This window comes from Sphaerodactylus townsendi, linkage group LG04 (assembly GCF_021028975.2).
Source record: "Sphaerodactylus townsendi isolate TG3544 linkage group LG04, MPM_Stown_v2.3, whole genome shotgun sequence".
Taxonomy (NCBI): Eukaryota; Metazoa; Chordata; class Lepidosauria; order Squamata; family Sphaerodactylidae; genus Sphaerodactylus; species Sphaerodactylus townsendi.
In genome coordinates this window covers 8322883-8343698 of record NC_059428.1, presented here as the reverse complement: position 1 = coordinate 8343698, position 20816 = coordinate 8322883, and the positions used below count along the sequence as shown (strand labels likewise).

General features: G+C 58.4%; 1 protein-coding gene across 1 annotated transcript; it reads right to left on the bottom strand.

Moving 5' to 3' along the window:
• Positions 1–5292: 5292 nt before the first annotated feature.
• CCKBR (cholecystokinin B receptor) lies at positions 5293–18354 on the bottom strand. The gene is made up of 5 exons (XM_048495635.1): positions 18085–18354; positions 15623–15874; positions 15071–15323; positions 10140–10267; positions 5293–6779 (listed from the first exon to the last, which is right to left on the bottom strand). Exons 1-5 carry the CDS (start codon positions 18173–18175, stop codon positions 6253–6255), a joined length of 1251 nt encoding a protein of 416 aa, XP_048351592.1. The 5' UTR covers positions 18176–18354; the 3' UTR covers positions 5293–6252.
• Between the last annotated feature and the right edge of the window lie 2462 nt (positions 18355–20816).

Here is a 20816-nt window from a genome sequence, read left to right as displayed (position 1 = left end):
AAATCATTTTCTTTGTCTGTCTCTTTGATTCTCTAAATCTGAATTGGGAAACTTATGCTGTTCCCTCTAACCGGGGTAACAATAGAGTTGGAAGAGACCACAAGGGCCATTAATTCCAACCCCCCCCCTCCCCCCCGCCATGCAGGAACACACAATCAAGGCACCCAACTCTTTGCTGCTTACTGAGCACCCCCCCTCCCGCCCCCCTCCGAGACATTTGGCAAAGATGCCAGAGAAGGATGCATTGTATCTCCCTGCCCGTTCAGTCTGTCTGCAGAACAAAATCACAAGGAAAGCTGGATTAGATTGAGATGAGGTTGGAATGTGAACACTGCGGGGAGGAATGCGAACAATTTGGGATATGCCCGCCCGGGATTCCCCATTTCTGACACAAAAAGAGGAAAGCTGCGAACTGGGTGAACCGTCACAGCCTGCTGAAAGTTAGAGGAGGGAGGGCCCAAGCAGGGCTGCTGCTGCTGCTCAGCACCAAGAAGACAAAAGTAACGACTACGGGAGAATCACTCAACTTTAGGGTGAGCAACGAGGAAGCCGGAATGGTTCGAGGCTCCGTCAATCAGCCAGAAGGGAGGCGGCTGCAGCCAAGAAACCAGAAGGAGATTCGGAGAGGAGCTTGAAAAGGTTCCTGAATGCAACCAAGATGGAGATCGTTCCTGCCAGAGTATTCCCCATGGCTGTGTGTGGGTGAGGAAGAAAAGAGCGGACAGAAAATTTATTCCTTTGAAATGGGGGGATGGATGAGAGCTGTACAGATACCGTCGACCCCCATGCCCACCCCCTCACCCCCCCCCCCAAACTGGATTGCGGATCATATCAAGACTGAACTCTCCCTAGAAGTTGAAATGACTTCGTTGAGGCTGGGGTGTTGTGGGTTTCCCAGGTTGTATGCAGTGGTGGGATTCAAATAATTTAACAACCGGTTGTTCACAAGCACCATTTTAACAACTGGATCTGCCAAAGTGGTGCGAACCGGCTGAATCCCACCACTGGTTGTATGGCTGTGTAGCATTTTCTCCTAGATTAGAACATGGCCAAAGTACCCGGAAAACCAACAACACTGGCGATTCTGGCCACGAAAGCCTTCGGCCAGACATTAATTGAGGCTCTTGTACTTTGGTCACATGACGAGTAGACTAGAGTCACTAGAAAAGACTCACAGAAGTTGAAGGCAACTGGAGAATACCAGGACAAGTTGAAGGCAGCACGGAAAGAAGGAGGCGGCCCAACATGCGATGGATGGACTCCGCCAAGGAAGCCGCCGCGGCCCCCAGCGGGCGAGACCCGAGCGAGGCTCCTAACAGCAGGATGTCTGGGAGGACAGTGACTCATAGGATCGCCAAGAGCTGGAAACAACTTGACAGCGTTTACACACACACACACACACACACAGAGGGGACATGCAGACACACGCAACACTGACTGGAAGAGACAAGCACAGGGTTTCAGCAGCCCTCCAGCCCACAAAAACCACTGAGGAGTTCTGATGTGACTTGGCGGAAGGAAGCCCCCGGGGCTCATTTCAAGGAACAACAAGAAGAAGAGTTTGATTTTATGACACCCCCTCCTGTTCATTGCTGCACGGAGCCTCCGTGTGGTTTACAAACTCCTTCCTCTTCCTCCCCCCACAACAGACCCCCGGAGAGGCAGGTGGGACTGAGAGAGTTCTGAAAGAACTGTGACCGGCCCAAGGCCACCCAGCAGGCCTCATGTGGAGGAGAAGGGAACGGAACCTGACCCACCAGAGAAGATCCACAGCTCTTAACAGTACCGGTGCTGGCTCTCTTGGTAACAAGTCAGGTTGCCAACCCCCAGGCAGGGCCTGGAGACCTCCCAGAATTACCTCCAGACTAGAGACCTCAGTCTCCTAGAAAGAAGTGGTTGCTTTAGAGGGGCTGGGGGAGGCCCCCCCCACTCTCTGGCATTACACCCTCTCTGCGGTCCCTCTCCCCCATAAACCCCTCCCTCCCCAGTCCCCAAGGACCTCCCAACCCAGAGACTGTCAGCCCCAGGGCCACAAAGCCCTCCACCCGCTTTGCCTGGTTGGCCTTCCTTCCCCTTTGCAGGTGGGGGTGGGGGGTGGGCAGGGAGGCCTGCCACGTGGACTGCCCTCGGAGGCGGACTGCCCAGGCTCATTTCCAGCTCTTTCCAAAAATATTTTCTAGAAGGGGATTTCTGTCATCTCCTCATCTGTAGAAGCCTGGTTGTCGCCCTGGCGTGTGAAGCTGGGGGGGGGCACTGCCCTTTGGGGGGGGCTCTTAGCGTCCTGCTACATGCCGGAGACCCACCTGTGGCAAATGGGCCCTGCACTGTATGCCAGTCAGCCTTGAATCCTGCCACATACAGGAAAAAAGGGGCACACTTTGGTAACGCCAAAGATGGAGAGATGTCGGGAGTGGTGTCCCCCAAGGATCCGTTTTGGGACCAGTGCTCTTTAACCTATTCATAAATGACCTGGAAGTAGGGGTGGGTAGCGTGGTGGCCAAGTTTGCAGATGATACCAAATTATGTAGGGTGGGTGAGAACCACAAAGGGATTCGGCGTAAGAGCTCCAAGCGGACCTTGGATAAATTAGGTGAGTGGGCTAAGAAATGGCAAATGCAGTTCAATGTAGCCAAAATGCAAAGTTGATGCACATAGGGGCAAAAAAATCCAAACTTCACATACATCGCCATTCCACAGGGTCAGTGCTATCAGTCACGAGACCAGGAAAGGGATTTGAAATGCCTTAGTTGATAGTTCCATGGGAATGTCAACTCAAATGCATGGCAGCCTTCAATGTGAAAAAAGGCAAGAGCTCTATGCTGGGGATCATTAGGAAAGGAGTTGATAATAAAACTGCAAAAAGATTGTCATGCCCTTACATAAAGTCGCGGAAAAGGACCGCGACTTGGAGTCCTGTGTGTCCAGTTCTTGGTCGCCGCATCTCAAAAAAAAGGGATATTGAGGGAGATAGAAAAAGTGCAGAGAAGGGCAACAAGGATGATTGAGGAGGGACTGGAGCACCTTCCCTATGAGGAGAGGCTGCAGCGTTTGGGACTCTTTAGTTTGGAGAGGAGGCGGCTGAGGGGGGATATGATTGAAGTCTACAAAATTATGCACGGGGTAGAAAATGTTGACAGAGAGACATTTTTCTCTCTTTCTCACAATACTAGAACCAGGGGGCATCCATTGAAAATGCTGGGGGGAAGAGGAACAGGACTAATAAAAGGAAACACTTCTTCACGCAACGTGTGATTGGTGTTTGGAATATGCTGCCACAGGAGGTGGTGATGGCCACTAACCTGGATGGCTTTAAAAGGGGCTTGGACAGATTTATGGAGGAGAAGTCGATCTGTGGCTACCAACCTTGATCCTCTTTGATCTGAGACTGCAAATGCCTTAGCAGACCAGGTGATCGGGAGCAGCAGCAGCAGCAGAAGGCCATTGCTTTCACCTCCTGCATGTGAGCTCCCAAAGGCACCTGGTGGGCCACTGCGAGTAGCAGAGAGCTGGACTAGATGGACTTTGGTCTGATCCAGCTGGCTTGTTCTTATGTTCTTATGTTCTTAACGCCGGAAAGTTCTGCTGGAAGGAACTCTGTTCACTTTGATGGGTCAGATGATAGATGGACCCCTTGAGCTGCAGCCCACCTGCCCAGGTACACCCTCCTGTTTGCAGGTGCCTTGCGCGGGGGGGGGGGGGTTCTGCCAGGTTCAAGGAGGGTGTGAGCTTCCTTCCTTCCTTCCTTCCTTCCTTCCTTCCTTCCTTCTTCCTTCCTTCCTTCCTTCCTTCCTTCCTTCCTTCCTTCCTTCCTTCCTTCCTTCCTTCCTTCCTTCCTTCCTTCCTTCCTTCCTTCCTTCCTTCCTTCCTTCCTTCCTTCCTTCCTTCCTTCCTGAGAACAGCTGCTCCCTCCTGACCAACCACTTCCTCTGTGCCTCTCGGCTCCCTTCAAAAGGTGCCCAGTTGGCACGGAAGCAAACATCTCACTGGCTGCTGGAAGCTCATGCGGTCATTCCAGGCTCAACGAAGACAGAAAAAGCCTTCCTTCCTGTCTCAGCCCAGCCGACCTCACAGGGCTGCGGTGAGGATGAAGCGGAGGGCACAGCCATGGCTCCAGGAGCAGCCGCCTGACTCTCTGCATGGCCGTGGCCACCAAGGAAGAGGGCAACCAAGCCAGCCCCTGCACTTCCCTGGCACTGCCGCTGGGCTGCCCACTCTCGTCAGCTGAAAGCCTTCTCCCTCCGCACAACAACCCTGCTGTGATGGCTGAGCTTATTCTTTGGTGTGGGAGGGACCAGCGCCCAAGACCCTGGAAGGCCGCTGCCAGTCTGAGTCGAGAAGACGGCCCTCGGTGGCCCCAGGAGGCCGTTGCGTAGCTGTGCCCACTGCCCTGCGAGGGGCTCCCTGGCGCCCAAAGGCTGGGGCCCCCTCAGGTTAGACCGACCTCTGCACATGCAGGTGGGTTTGGAAAGTGTGGGGCTGAGTCACGGGGCTCCTTGGGGCAAACTGCCCCCTTGCTTCTGTGGGGGGGGGCACACACAACACATCTGGGTCCTGAGAGGCAGGAGGGCTTGGAGCAGAGGCCGTACCCCACCCCCCACTTCCCCCAGCCTCCCTGGAACTTCCCTAACAGCTCCTCTTCCAAGGCCCCCAGTCCTTTGCCCTGCGCCCCCCCCCCCGCCCCCTGCAGGTACTTGCAGGCAGGATTCCTTCCGCTTCATTTGGGAATGGGGCTCAGGGTGTGTGGGGGGGGGGCTGGGGGGGAGCAGGTGTCCTCACGCTAGAAAACAGGCAGAGGCCGGCGTGAGCACACATCTGTCGCTGCCTCACGGTCCACGGCAACATTCACCACAGTGTCACGTTACCAAAAACTGCTATGAGGTGTGAATGTGTGTGTGTGTGTGAATGTGTGTAGTAACTGTTGGGGGCTTCTGCCTCTCAGACTACTGCAGGGAGGGGCTGGGTCAAGCCACGATCCCTCCCCTCTCCAACCAGCACATATGGCTCCTTTTGCACTGTCCAAAGTTTGAACACATGGCGGGGGTGGGGCTCTTGGCTCCACAATTGGGGGGGTGACAGACTCCAGGCAGCTTTCACGCCCCCACCCCATCCCAGCCCCCCCGATGAAGCATTTTACCCCGGCTGGTACTTCAGGCAGAGGGGTTGAAGCCTCTGAGAGGGTGGGTGGCCACACAGGGGTGGGGGCAGCAGACTCTGTGGGGGGGGGACTCTCTCTCTGTGTATGTGGGGGGGGGGACAATTTCCCTTCCCCGTCGCAGGAGTCCCAACAGCAGCACAAAGCAGTTCAATTCTGAGGACTTTATTGGACATACACAGAACATGAAATACACATGGGGCGGGGTGGGGGGGTTGGGGGTGGGGGCGGAGGGGTCACTTGCCAGGGGAAACTGCAGCCAAAAGGGTCCGCTTGCCTTGCCCCCCGCTGCGCACGTCCTTCATGGAAAACGAACGCAGACCAATTGCGCATCGGAGGGGGTCTGGCCAGGGGCGGCCCCTCCCTTCTGGACGATGATGACGACGGCAGTGATGCTACCACTTAGCAAAAGCACAAGGTGGGCACGAAGGGTCCCCCCCACACATGATCTGAGCAATATTTATGACACACTTGCAAGGTAGGCTGGTATTATCAATCCCACGTCACGGGCCTGCGGGCGCACGGAAGGACTGGCAGGAGAAGGGAACTCAGCCGCGGCTCTCAGTCTCTTGGCCGTTCAATGTTGCTGCTGCTGCTGCCCCCCTATCCAAGTGGGTGGCCCTGGACGGGTGGGCACCCACAGCCCAAACTGGGGCCTCCCCCACCCCTGCTCACCACGACAGTCTCCATGAAGCACAGACTGGGGTACGGAGCTCCCCGAGGCAGCCCAGAGGGACCCTGGCAGCCAGGGAGGGGAGGGGGCACTGCTCCCCTTGGAAAGAGCCACAATTCAGGCCTGACAGACAGAAGGCCCTCTGCCCTTCCCCCCCCACACAGTCCCAGGCCCAGTGCCCCCCCCACACACACAGACAAGCATGCAGGGGGCCACCTGAGAGCTGATCCCCTCCCTAGTAACCCCCAGTCGGGTGCTCTCCTTTGGACCACTGTTCTTGGCCTGGGCGGACAGCAGGGCCTAGGAGCCTCAAGGGGGGGCCCACAGGGTTGGTCAGAGGCCTGGAGGGGAGGGGGACTGGAGGGTGTCCCTTGCCCCCCTCCCACGTCAGGGAAGGGGGGAGCAGAGAGAAGCCGGGCCGCGTGGATCAGGGTGGCCCGATGCTGCTGACGGTGGTGTAGCTGAACTTGGAGAGGGAGGCTCCCGTGGCCGTGACCTCGTCATCCAGGGGGTGGGGCCGGTGGCGGCAGGGGGCCACGCAGCCGGTACACGTGGCAGCCAGGGCTTTGCGGAAGCGCTTGTTCATGAAGCAGTAGATGAAGGGGTTGACGCAGGTCGAGGTGTAGGACAGCAGGTGGATGAAGGAGATGGGGGCGCCCGAGAGAGCCCGGTGGGCGGCCCTGGGGTCGAAGGCCCGCCACGTGTTGGCCACGTAGAGGGGCAGCCAGCAGACGAAGAAGAGGACCACGATCACGATGAGCATGCGGATGACGCGCCTCTTGGCCTGCAGCTTGGCCTGCGAGCGGTTGACCCGGGCCTGCTCCTCCTTGGCGTGGTCATCCGAGGTCAGGACTGACAGCTCCACGGCGCCTCCTGCAGACCGCGGCACCTGGATGTAGCAGCCGTCGCCATCGTCGCACGCAGCCAGCGGCTGGGCACCGCCATTCTGCTGGGCTGGGGGCGAGGGGAGGAGAAGGCAATGTGACAGTGACGTATATTGCCTTGTCACAGTGTTATATACTGCCACTCCCTATATAGGCTTGGAATGGTCTCCCACCATCCATTTCAAAACTTAATACTGGCTATTTAGGAACCATGCCCCGAGACCAATGTACAAAATTATGTGATGAGACAAGTGACAGACAACAGAAAACTCATCAGAGAACACCCATGAAACGGACACAAAGGCCTGAGGCCTCATTTTTTTGGGGGTGGGGGCTTTCTCAGTATCTGTTCACAAGGGCAACCCGTGACCTCCTTCTGGCCACCTAATCTTCTGCCACCTCAGCGTGGATTTTGTGCCCAGGCGGAGTAGCCGAAAGAGATGTGGGAGGCTATTGGTGAGCACCCTTTGGGTTCGGTCAGTCAACCAATTACAAACCCGTCTTAACAGCAGCCTGGTCTAGGTCTAGCCTTCATTTGACTAGCTGGCTTGCAAGAACATAAGAACATAAGAACGAGCCTGCTGGATCAGACCAGAGTCCACCTAGTCCAGCACTCTGCTACTCACAGTAGCCCACCAGGTGCCTTTGGGAGCTCACGTGCAGGAGGTGAAAGCAATGGCCTTCTGCTGCTGCTGCTGCTCCCAAGCACCTGGTCTGTTAAGGCCTTTGCAATCTCAGATCAAAGAGGATCGAGATTGGTAGCCATAGATCGACTTCTCCTCCATAAATCTGTCCAAGCCCTTTTTAAAGCTATCCAGGTTAGTGGCCATCACCACCTCCTGTGGCAGCATATTCCAAACACCAATCACACGTTGCGTGAAGAAGTGTTTCCTTTTATTAGTCCTAATTCTTCCCCCCAAAGAATATCATGGGCCACCTTGCCAAAAGCTTCACTAAAATCCAGGTATGCTACGTCCACACAGCGTCCCTTAGTCCACACAGCTTTTCACTCCATGAAAAAGGAGAGATTAGTCTGGCATGAATTGTGTTTGAGAAACCCATGTTGACTTAAAGGGATCACGGCATCCCCTCCTAATTGTTTACAGACTGTCTATTTAATGATCTGCCCCAGAATCTTTCCTGGCATTGATGTCAGGCTGACTGGGTGATAATTGCTTGGGGCCTCTTTTTTCCCCTTTTGAAGATGGAGACAACATTAGCCCTCCTCCTGTCTGCTGGGACTTCTCCTGTTCTCCAGAAGTCCTCAAAGATTATAGCGAGTGGTTCTGAGATTACTTCTGCCAGTTCTTTTAATACCCTGGGTTGTAGCACATCAAACCCTGGAGATTTGAATTCGTTTAAAGTAGCCAGGTATTCCTGCACTACCTCTATTTATTCTGTACTGAATTTCCCCTACTGTATCTTCTGTTTCATTTCCCTCTGGTTCAGAACCGTTTCCTTTTGGGGAAAAGATGGAGACCAAGAAGGTGTTGAGTAGTTCTGTCTTTTCTCCATCCCCTGTTAGTATTTTGCCATCTCCTCCATGCAGTGACTCTATCCTATCATTTTTCTTCCTTTTGCTACGGACATAACCCAAAAAGCCTTTTTTGTTGTTTTTAACCTCTCTGGCAAGCCTCAGCTCATTGTGAGCTTTAGCTTTTCTGACTTTCTCTCTACAACATCCTGCTTGTTTGTTTGAATTCCTCTTTGGCGATTTCCCCCCTTTTTCTGTTTCTTGTACGTGTCCCTTTTAAATTTCAGCTCAGTGGAAAGTTCTTTAGATGTCCATCCGGGTTCCTTTAGACACCTCCCATTTTTCCTCCTCATTGGAACTGTTTGAAATTGTGCCCTCAAGATCTCACTTTTAAGAAACTCCCAGCCATCCTGCACTCCCTTCTCTTTGAGTACTTTTTACCACGAGGATCACACCCAGCAATCTACTGGAATCAGCTCCCTTAAAGTCCAGAATTCCCAGTGTCTGACTGTGCTTAGCATCCCCTTTCCACTGTCTAACAAACTCCAGGAGAACATGATCACTCCCACCTAAGGGTCCGACCACGTCCACCTCATTCACTAGGGTCATTGCTGCTGGTTAGGAGCAGATCTAAAACAGCCGATCCCCTTGTGGCCTCTTCCACCTTCTGGACCGAGAAACTGTCTGCCAGGCAAGTGAGGGACTGGTTGGATCTGGTAGAACCAGTGGTGGCGAACCTTTGGCACTCCAGATGTTATGGACTACAATTCCCATCAGCCCCTGCCAGCATGGCCAATTGGCTGATGGGAATTGTAGTCCATAACATCTGGAGTGCCAAAGGTTCACCATCACGGTGGTAGACTGTCCAACAAATATCAAGATTTATTGGACTCCCAACAAGTATCAAGATAATCGGAACCTCCCATGAAGACGACCTCTCTCCTCTCTGAAAGTCTGGCCCTCTGATCCAAGAAGATAATCTGCCTGGCATGGGAGGGGGCCCCAGGGCTGGCTGGGAAGGAGGCGGTGGAAAGGCCGCCCTGCTTGCTGGGTCCTGCGGCTGATTCACCTCGAGAGGTCGGCTCTTGGCCAGGTGGGCCATTCTCCTGTTATGGTTATTTTGTTAAATTTGTACCCTGCTCAATTCCCAGCCGAAGTTGGGCTCAGGGCAGCTTACAATCCGATCCAATATCAAATAAATCAAATTAAAACAGTAAAACATAAAATGACGCAACTGTTCCTCTATAAAATAACTCCTGTGCAGACAGCTGCCAATTAATAAACTCAACCCTTTTAATCATCTCCCAGCCCCCTCCACTCTCATTTGTTGTGGTGAGGAAGAAAAGAAGAAGAAGAAGAAGAAGAGGAGGAGGAGGAGGAAGAGGAGTAGTTTGGATTTATATCCCCCCTTTCTCTCCTGTAGGAGACTCAAAGGGGCTTACAAGCTCCTTGCCCTTCCCCCCTCACCATAAACATCCTGTGAGGTAGGTGGGGCTGAGAGAGCTCCAAGAAGCTGTGACTAGTCCAAGGTCACCCAGCTGGCGTGTGTGGGAGTGCACAGGCTAATCTGAATTACCCAGATAAGCCTCCACATCTCAAGCGGCAGAGCTGGGAATCAAACCCGGTTCCTCCAGATCAGAGTGCATCTGCTCTTAGCCACTACGCCACTGCTGCTCCCTGCAAACTGGGGGAGGGGGCCAGCTGCCCCTGCAAACAGAACCTCACCCCCCCGCCCCCCGCTGAAGCACAGTCCACTCCAGCACCATCTGACCTCTCTAAACCCTTAGAGGTGCTGTAACCACTGAGTGTTCGTGCCTGCCAATCCTCACCCTTAACTGCCTGCTAGAGAGGACAGCCATCTTCAGGTGACCCCCACCCCCACCCCCCAGTCCAAATCCCCCAGAGGCCACAGCAGAGGCCAGGCATCCCCACACCCTCCCACCACCAAACACTCACCTTTGGCTTCCTGGGTCTGGCCCACCTCAAACTGCATGCCACGGTAGAGCTCCCACGAGATCAGCCCGTAGGCCACCATCATCACCAGCCCAGGGACAAAGAAGAGGGTGACCAAGAGCAGCACATACCTGGGGGCGGGGAGAGAAAGGCACCTGTGAAGCCACCCACCTGTGGAAAGCCCGGGCACTCTTCCTTGTCACAGGAAGCAACATGGGGCCTTCGATCGAGGGGGGCCGTACAAGGATACCTCACCTACTTAACTCTGAAACACTGGGATGCCTCACTCTTGTGACAAAGCCCCCATTCCAGGTTGAAGGGTCCATTTATTTTAAAGCCCCAACAAGGTACAACAGCTTAAATATCACGTCCCTCCATCCTCACATTTGCCGCTTTCTCCAGCAACAGACCGTAACGCCACCCCCCACCCCCCCGCAGCAGCCTTCTCCTTTTTCAAGGCTGTCCAGGAAACAGCTGGTGGTGGAGAGTGTGTATTGGCCAGTGCCTGGGAGGTCCCCCAGATTCCACCCCAAGGAATCCTTGCAGCAGCCGCGCATCTTCCTAAACACGGGAGCAGATATGACGTGACCTTCCCTGGAAGGCCAGGCCGGTCTGATCTCATCAAGCCTCGCAAGCAGATCAGAGTCAGCCCCACTTAGCGCTTGGATGGGAGAGAAGCATCGTCTCTTGCTGCTCTTGGAAACCCTACTGCAGGGTTGCCCTAGGCCAGCTCCAACCTGATGGCCTTTTCCACCACCCACCACCCAGATCGGATGTGCTGCGGGATTCTTTGGAACAGGAGGGCTAATGGCTGAGCCGCTGCAGCAGAATAAAAGACAAACTTTCGAGATCAGACGTAAAATACCGACGGAGAAGCACGTCTAAAACAAAACGCAAAATACGCTGAGAGTACGTTTCCAGAATAACACAGTAAATGCATTTATTAATACCTTATTAATGCAGGGACATCTTGTGTGCATGTGTGAATTGCTCTTGGATTTATTTATAAATCAGAAAGGGCATCGACGGGCAACAGCAATGCGGCACAGCGATATAGAAAAGAAACCCTGGCAAATTATCTCACCCAACTGAGCCCAACACAAACCGCCGAACGAGAACAGACTTTCCACACCGCTGTCTCTCTGCTCAGCGCTTCCACCCACTCAACTCTTGCTTGCGAATTGTCAGGAAAAAACAGCCACGGAGCAGAGCGTCCGCCTGTGCTCAGCAGATGGGAGAACTTCTTGCTCGGTTTATACTCGTCCTCCAACAATTCCCAGCGGAGCTCTTGGCCATTCGTGATCTCGCTTGCTCCTTGCTTTAGCAGCCACTGCTGCCCTCAGAATTCCAGGGCCTCACACGGCTGCTCCCGAACTCAAGACCGGCTGGCTAAAGGTAGGCAGATCAGCCCCCGCGTTATGATAAGGCAGTGATTCCCAGCCAGGGTTCCGTGGTACCCTGGGGTGCCATGGATAACGCGATGCCAGGGGTAGCTCATGGACACAAGCATCGTTCCTCGCCCCCCACCCCACCAGAATCCAAAGGATTTTGAAGGGGGGTTGGAAGCCCCATGGGCTCCCTCTTAAACAATAGCATTAAAGAAGAAAAACAGCATTGTTTTATTTGCCTAAATTTGCCGTGGATTGCGGGGAACTCTCCCTTTAAATCCCCCCAATACATACCAAATTTAGGCAAACAAACAACACAACTGTCAACGCTGCTTTCCCTCCCCTCCCCTCCCGCTTGCCACTCCCCCCACCTACAGGCCAAAAATGGGAAAAACCCTAAAAAATGCAAAAAAAAATAAATCAAACAAACCTCAAGGATACCCTGAGATATGAAGAGCGAGGTCAAGGGTACCCGTTGGAAAGGTTGGGAAACACTATGATAAGGCCTTCCGGATAGCCCAAATGGAAGTAACGGGTGACAGGGACTTAAACTACAAAATCCTCACTCTCTCTGGGGACAATTTATTGGTCTCCCAAAACAGAGTGAGCAGAATAGCTTGGCCACAACCACCCACGGCGACGTGGCACATCAAGAGGTGGGATCCAGCAGGTTCTCACCAGTTCCCGAGAGTGGGTGACTAATTATTTGTGTGTGCCGAGAGGGGGTCACTAATTGGGTCCGCTTTTCCACCTCCACGCCCTCGCCTCCCCAAGAGGCATCCTGCCTTTGGACGTGAAGGTTCCCTATAGCACTTGCGACTAATAATGCAGCTCCCTGAACTGGGTTAATCCCTTTCAGGTACTGCAATTCATGGATCCTCAGCCTTTCGTGCCTTTTATCTCACCAGTCTCTATCAAAGAGCCTGTGTGTTTCACCATTGCTGTGCTCAGGTTTGTGAGTTGGGGCATTTTCTATAATGTGATGATGATTTAGAAATGACCTGGTGCAAAAAAAAAAATTAGGGGGTCGTGGTGGGGTGGCTGCCCATGGAGGGGGGCATCCAACTCAGGTTTTGCCCAGGGCTCAGGTTTGCCTCTGCCCCCTTTGCTGAGGGGGGGCTGGCGAGGGAACCTGTTACTAAAATTTTTGGATCCCACCACTGGGCACATCCCAACTCGGATTTCCCCATCTGTACCCTCACATTCCTCTACTCAACAGATCCAAGCAACAGGTCAGCCCCCGAAAGCGACCTATTCCAAAGCCCTTTCAGGTGAGCTCTTTGGTGGGGGTGAAGGAGCAGCAGGACAAAATCCAGCCCCCACCCCCCACCCCATTCCCAAGCCCCACTGGTGGAGTCAGACCTCTCCAAAGCACTTCCCCGCCTCCCCCCCCCCCCGTAGCTCTACCTGCCAGATCGAGGAGGGGCCGCACAAGCCCACTGCCCTTCAGCACACGAGGAAGTTGGGGGCCACCGGTGGATCCCACCCTGGAGTTCACACAGGACACAACATGAGCAACGGGCCCACTCTTGGGGACGACGCAGGCAGCAACGGAGATGGGAGACCTCCTCTCTGCTCCGACCTCTCCCGTGCCGACCGCCTGGGCGTCTGCTGGGCGCACTCGGCCCGGCGGCAACAACCCAACCCAGGGCTAGGGCTCGAATGGCTATAATGCGGCTGGGTCACGGCTGGTGTGTTTTGTGAGCAGAAGGAGCCCCTAAACAACAAAATGGTGACCAGTCCAGGATGCCAGATGAACGAGAGGCATTTTCTCAAGAGGAGCACCCTGCAGAAGGCCGGTGGGGGGGGGGGGTGCAGGGGGGGAGCTTTGCTGCCCAATTTGGCCAGGGGAAGCAGGACCTGGCTGTGGGAGAGAAGGAAGAACCATCCCAGGCCTGGGCCTCTCGCCAATCGCTGACAGCCCCCGAAGGAAGGACGGCCTCCCTTCAGGCGAAATTCAGACACCTGTCAATCAGCAGAGTGGTGGACATGAAGGGAGCTGGGCAAGGCTGGGCTGACTGCAGCAGCATCCACACGGCTCCCCCCCCAAATCACTCGCTAGCCCAGCACCCCTCTGACAGGAGCCCCATATCAAGTGGCAGCACCCTGCTGCGAAGAGCAGGACGCCCACCCTGCAGGGTTGCCGCTAGCCACCCTTGCTAGAAGGGGCCAACAGCTCCTCTCCTGCTGGGGCTTCCAAAAAGCATTCAGGACCCCCCCCCCCCCCGATTTCCTCCTCAGCTTCTTGAAGAGTCTCCTGCAGAGAAGCTGGAGGGTCTGGGGGCCGTGCCCACCCGGGAATTTAGCAGATGCTAAATTCTCCCCAGTCTGCTGTGGGGAAGCCACGGCCACACGTCTCCACCCAGTGGTGCACCGGGCCTCAATGGCACCTGGAGGCATGACCCGCCCCCCGGTCTGGCTCCCAACACCCCACTGATGGGAGCCAGAAGGGAGGGAGGGAGCCGCGGCTGCCCACCCTGCGGGGAGGCTGGGAGGGGGCGGAGCTCAGCAGCATGTGGCTGTGGCGCACACAGTTTTGTCACGCAGGGCGCCCCCCATGTGACAAGATGGCATGCACCCAGGGACACGGGATATCCAGTGGTGGGATCCAAAAATTTTAGTAACAGGTTCCCATGGTGGTGGGATTCAAACTGTGGTGTAGCGCCAATGGGGCTGGGTGGGGCACGATGGGGGCGGGGCCAGGCATTCAGGGGGCGGGGCATTCCTGGACGGGGCTGTGGCAAGGATGCAGCCGCTGCTCCGGTCCTTGGGCGGGAAACGAATGCACGCAGGCGCAGGCTGCCACGCACGCCGGTGCACCTCCTGCTAGACTGCTTCAAGTTCTGCGCGCTACTGCTGAGAGGAGGGGCGTCACTAAGGCAAAAACCACGTGGCAAAATCACCAATTAGTAACCCCCTCTCGGCACACACAAATAGTTAGTAACCTACTCTCGGGAACCTGTGAGAACCTGCTGGATCCCACCTCTGGGGATATCCCATGTCCCCATCCGCAGTACGCCACTGGTTTCCCCCCACCATGCTTGCTGGTGGAGTCGGTGGTGGAGCCAGATGGGTTTCAGATGGTTACGTCCTGGAAAAGCCTCCTTATCCCAAAGGTGCCTTGTGGGGGGGAGGGGTGTGTGTGTGTGTGGGGGGGAAATCATGGGTTGAGTTTGGATGCCACCACCATGGATTTTTTTAAAAAACATCATTTTCTGATTGTTGTGGGTTTTCCGAGTCCACAACCACCAGTTGAATCTGGCCATGAAAGCCTTCGACAACACAACATTTTCTGACGTTAAAAATTCTACAAGTTTCAAGAGAAGATTCAGGAAAAAACCATGCGTTTGTGGGAGGGGCAAATCAGGATTCCCCGCCAGCCCCCCCCCCCCCACCTAGGTGATGGCCCCCAGATGTGTGCAAGAGCATCCCCTGTACTGCTTCTGGGTCGGGGCCCACCCTGCAGCAAGAGGGGGCCATCCATGGGGGCTCCCCCCGCCAGCCCCTGTCCGGACCAGCAGTCCTTTCCCAGCATGCACCACTCACCAGGCTTGGTTGACATTCCCGGGCCAGTTGTGGCGGCAGTGGTAAATGCCGGGGTGCGTGGGCTCGGAGGTGGTGGAGGTGTAGACGGGATACGGCAGCATCAGGAGAGCCGACAGCAGCCACGTGGCCACGATGACCCGGTAGGCGTGCGAGCGCGTCTGCCACACACGGGACTGCAGGGGGTTGCAGATGGCGTTGTAGCGTTCGATGGAGATGGCCACCAGGCTGAAGGTGGAGACGCTGACCGACATGCCTAGGGGAGGGCAGGGTTGGGGGCTCACACACCACGGCCGGGCAGCCTCGGGGCAGCAGGGCCCTGTCGGGGGGGGGGGGGCAGGGCTCAGCACCCCCCGGCAGAAAGCAAGGAGGAAGCGGGCCCCGCCTTCCGCTCACTTCTGGCCCAACCACCAGGGGACAAAGCTCAAGGCAGCTGTAGACCAACATGAACGGCTCTCTTGGCCACACGCCCAGGGCCACGTGGAGGGAAGGGTTGGGAGGCCCCGCTGCCCGCTGCCGAAGCCCCCGGCGCCCCCCAGAGGCAGCTACGCTCACCCATGAGGTAGGCCACGGTCTTGCAGATGACCTTGCCGAAGATGAAGGTCTGCATCAGGTTGGGGATGAAGGTGAAGGGGATGCAGAAGAGCGCCACCATCTGGTCGCTGACGGCCAGCGAGAGCAGGAAGGAGTTGGTGACGGTGCGCAGGCGCTTGTTCAGGGCCAGGACGGCCATCACCAGCGCGTTCCCAAAGACGCCCAGCAGGAAGATGACCGAGTAGAGCAGGATCCGCACAGTGATGTCCAAGTCTGAGGGGCAGAGCGGAGGGGGGGGGTGTAAGCAGCTGCTGACCCTCTCCGGTCCCCAAGGAGGGCACCTGGGGTCACGCCTTCCTCCTCCAGACCAGGGGCCGCCTTGGGGGCAGAAAGACCCCCCCTCCCCCGCAGTCTGCTGCCCGGCTCCTTTGACTGCGCCATCAGACGGAGGCTCTCTTCTGCTGCTTCTGGAACGTGCTGGGGAGCCTGAATCTCCCTCTCTGCCAGGGTGGGGCACGGGTGGGTCCCTCCCCACCCACGAGCAGGGCCTCTGGCCCCACCCTGCAGACTGCCCAGACCTGCTCTGCCCCCTGTGGGCCATGCGGAGGGGCCTGCCCACGTCTTCTGAGTGGCTTCATGGGGCTGCAGTCCAGGTCTCTCTCTCTGGGCACTGATGCTCATCTCGGAGACCTACATTTCCCCGCCCCCAAGACATGGGGCTGGCTCTGCTGCCCCACTGCACGGCCCCCAGCCCAGGAGTCCCGGTCACCCCCTTTGGGTCTTTCTTCCAGGCCGCTGATGGCAGACGTGGGTCAACCAGCCATGACTTCCAGAGACAGACGCCAAGGGCAGGCGGGGGCAGGTGGGGCGGAGGGCTCCTCTTGGCACTGCAAGCTCACGCGGACGACGGGGGGAGGGGGCGGAATCTCTGGATCCTGCGATGGGGCACTAATTGGCACCGCTCTGAACCGGAGCTGCCGTGCCTCCGGCTGAACTGAGGACGACCGAAATGCGCCCAGGGGCTCCCCCCTCCCCCCGCAGTGCCTGCAAAGGTGCCCGCAAAGCCCTGTGTTTCCAGACCCCCACCTTTCAGTCCACGCAATCCAGGTGCACCAGCTGGGCACTTGAGGCTAGCAGGCAGCAGCTACACACCCACGGGGGCCCCACCTGGAAGCCCCCAGCGGCACCCTCTGAATCAGCAACCACCCAGGAAGGGGGGGTGCACCACCCCCAGGCTCGGAGGGCGGCCCCAGCCCCCCGAAAGGGATGCTGCTCTGGGCACAGCAAGCAACAGACCCCCCCTTCCGCTGCTGGAGGGCGTGGGGGGGGGCCCACGGGGCAGACAGCTTCAGCAGGAGACGCTGCCGTCGACTTGTAGAGGAGAGGTCTGTTGGTGGCTATCAGACCTCCCCAGTCAGGGGCAGTGTACCTCTGCATCACAGCAGGAGACTGCTTCGGGGGAAGGCCTCACTGCCCCGTTGCTGGCCCTTTGGAGGAGCTGCTCAGCCGGCCTGATCCAGGAGGTCTCTCCTCCCTTACCACAGTCTCCTGTCTCTTGGCCGGCTGCAGCCTGTGCCCCCCGCCGCTCACCCCCCATGCCCAGTTTTCTCCACCACATCACCGCTGCCCCGGCTGTCATGTCGGGGGCTCTCCCGGCACCTGCTGTTCTGGGGCCAGGGATGGGGCAGCGGGGGAGGAGGGCAGGACAGAATCTGCCCTGCTAGTCAATGTGCTGGCCCACCTCCCCTGTTCTCAACCCCCTCCTTCCGGCCCCAAGCCAGAGGGGCAGACTTGGGGGGCTGCAGGAGGGAGAGCACCGCTTCAGTGCCCATGCCCACCACCACCCACCATGCAGCGGGTCCCTTTCCCCTCCTTCCCAGCTGACAGTGCTGAGGGACAGCAGGTGCTCTGTGCATGCTCTGTGGCACGGCACCCACGGGCTGGAAGTCCAGGAGTGGGGCCGCCCGGAAGGGCCACGGACAGCGGGGGTGAGGGGAGCCCGTACCTAACAGGAGCCCAGAGGACCTGCGCGGCCGGGAGGGGGGGTGAGGGTTGTGGAAAGGGGGTCGCCACTGGGGCGCACCGTGCCCGAGTCCAGACTTGGGCTGGAGTCTACACCTTCTTCCCCCCCCCCCCAAAAGGCAGGGCGATGCAGATGGACCCCCGGGGCGTCCGAAGCGGGTCTGGGCGAGCGAACCGGACCAAAGGTAGCCCCTCCGGGAGACGGGGCGGGGGACGGGGCTAGGAGGAAAGAGCCCCCCAAAGCCCGGGCTGCGCGCGCCCTCCGCGGCCAGGAGGAAGGGAGAGGAACGGGGGGCCGGGGAGCGCGGGGGCCGCCTGCTCCACGGCGGGGAATCCCCCCCCCCCCCCCAGGGCTCGTGCCTGCAGAGCCGGCGCCGAAGACAAGCTAGGGGCGGGCGCTGCGGGCGAGGGGGGGCTGCAGAGGGGGCGGCGGAGCGGAGGACACGTGAGACCCCCCTCACCTGGGGCTCCGCGGGGGGGCTGGCAGGCGGTGCCGGTGGCGTTCCCGGGGCCGCAGGGCAGGGAGCCGTTGGCCGTCCGCGGCGCCGCCATCCCGCCGGCAGGAGCAGGAGGACGACGAGGAGGAGGAGGAGGCGGCGGCGCACGGAGCCTTCCTCGCCGCCGCCGCCGCCGCTCGCCCGCTCGCCCAAGCCCGACTGGCAGCCCGGCAGGCGGGCGGTCGGTCGGGCGGACCGAGGGACGTCGCGAGGGGCGGGCTGCCCAACCCGCCCACCGGCAGACCCGCCGACCCCGCAGCCGCCTCGCCCGCGCCCCCTGCTGGACTGCTGGACGGCGCGGCCTCCCCGGCTCCGGCGCGGACGGCACTCTGCACGCGGTCAGGCGCCCTCTCGGCCCGCGGTCCTGGCTGCGGGGAGGGTCCTTGCCGGGGGAGGGCAGGGCGTCCGAGGAGGCGGCCCCCCCCGGCCGGTGCCCTGGGGAGGGGGGAGAAGCCAGGCACTCAGCCTCCCCCCCCCCCCGCTTCCCCTCGGCCTCCCCGGCGGCGTCTCCCGGCAGCGTCCGGGCCCGAGAGGCACGCGGTGTTTGCCTCCCGCCTGCTATTGACACAGGTGCCGCTGCTGCTGTTTACCTGGGCAGCCCAGGCGAGAAGAGCCGCGACGGGGGGCCGGCTGGGCAGGGCGGGGGAGGCGGTTTCAGATGGGCAGCAGCCCCCTTTGGCCCACCCCCTGCGATCAAGCCCCTCCGACGCTGTTAGGCGTCCTGGTCCCTCCCCCGATGGGTCTCCTCACAACAGCCCCGCGAGGTAGGCTGGGCTTGGGAGAGGGCGACTGGCCGGCAAGCCTGAGAGCCAAGCAGGAGACTGGCTCGCCCAGCCCGACCCTGAGGCTGGAAGCCGCCCGCCCCCTCCCCGCCCGAGAGACCTTGGGAAGGGGCCGGGGGGGGGGGCTCCCCGTCTGAGTGGGCCAGAGTGACCCCGAGGCCCACAGAGGTCTGGCCCACGCGCTTGCCGGGAGAAATCCGGGGCAGTCCCTCGGTCCTGCCTGGGGGCGCTTTGGAGAGGCAAAGACTCTCCCCCCCCCCCCTCGTCCATCTTGTTGCCAGGGGCCTGCCAGCCCCCCCCCCCCGCCCCCGTTCCTGGCCAGGGGTTCGCTCCGAGCTCCCTGGCAAAGCGCCCTCGGCCTGTGGCCACCGCCCAGCTGGCCCGGTTCCTGCCTCCTCTGCCAGGCTGTGCCAGGTCTTTGTCAAGCAGGCACGGCTCTGCCAGCAGGAAGGAGAAGAGCCCGTCTGCCCGCCGTGCGATCAGATGGAGCCCTTGGCAGGCCTGAAGGGTTTATTTGTGTAATGCCTCTGAGCATGTACAGAGAGCACTGCCCACTGGGCAGCCACACGGAACTGGTGGTGCAGGACACGGGCTGGGGGTGGAGAGATGCACGGCAGTCCCAGGAGAAAGGGGCTACATGCAGCAGGGGAAGGGGGTGGGAATGGGGTGGGGGCTGCGACATTGCCCCAACTCTGCTTTGGATCTCCTGATACCTTCATTGGATGCCTTCAATTTCCAGTGGTGGGGGGGCAATCTTTCTCATCCCACCATAGCCCCCCCTCCAAACCTGGCGCAAATGCTTGTAGGCGCCATATGCCGCCAGGTTGAGCCACAGCCACGGCACCACTCCCCACGGGCTCTCCAGCCACGCCAAGCCAAGCGTCTCCCCTCCCTTGCTGTCGGCAGAGGCAGGCGTGAGGGTGGCTGCTGGCTGCATCTGGGCCGGCTTCCCTCTGAGTGCCCAGGAGGCGGGCGGGCGAGCAAGCGGCACATGATGCCAGGCAGGCAGAGGCTGCAGTCTGGCTGCTGGGAGGGGCTCCTTTTCTGCCCCTGAAGGCAGCTGGGTGGGGCCAGCGGGGCAAACAGAGGAGACCGGCTGTGCGCAATTATAACAGTCATGCGTTGGGGAGACAGGGAGACTGCAGAGGAGCCTCAGGGCCGGCGGAGTGTGCCAGCCAGGTTGCTCCCACAGGGCGGTGCCGCTTTCTTTGTAGCGTTCTTTGCCACAGCAGCAACCCTTTTCCTCCACACCACCAGAGTGGCTGGCAAACTGCTGTACTGCGTTAACATCATAACCATCTCTCTGCTGTACTGTCGAAGGCTTTCACAGCTGGAACACTAGGGCGTTGTGGGTTTTCCGGGTTGTATGGCCATGTTCCAGTAGCATGACGTTTCGCCTGCTGCATCTGTGGCTGGTATCTTCTGGTGCAGGTGAAACGCCATGCTATTGGGAAGCGGCCCTTCAACCCAGAAAACCCACAAACCCCTTCATCTCCTGCTGCATCTCCCTGTTCCCAGCTTTCGTTCATGAAAATGGTCTCCAGATCTTTTACACGCCCTGCACGTTTCCCCTCATAACTCCACAACGAAAGGAGCGACCGACTTTCCTTCTTTTGGTCGTGGAAACTGGAAGCCGGTCGATTGTGACATTTGCTCATTTTAATGTTACTGGGATTCAACCATCAACTGTCAGGATTTTTAAAAGGTCTTTTGAGCTGGGTGGGGGGAGGGGGATTGGCGGCAAAGAAAATGGCGCCCGTGTAGCTGTCAAATGTGCCCCCTTACCCATCCACAGAGCCTCTGACCAGCTGGCAGCCGCTTGGAGCCTCCTGGCTTGAGGGCAAAGGTCTCGGGCTCACAGAAGGCCAGGCAGCTGCTGCTGGCAAAGGCCTCCCTCTGCTCTGCCGGAGGCCC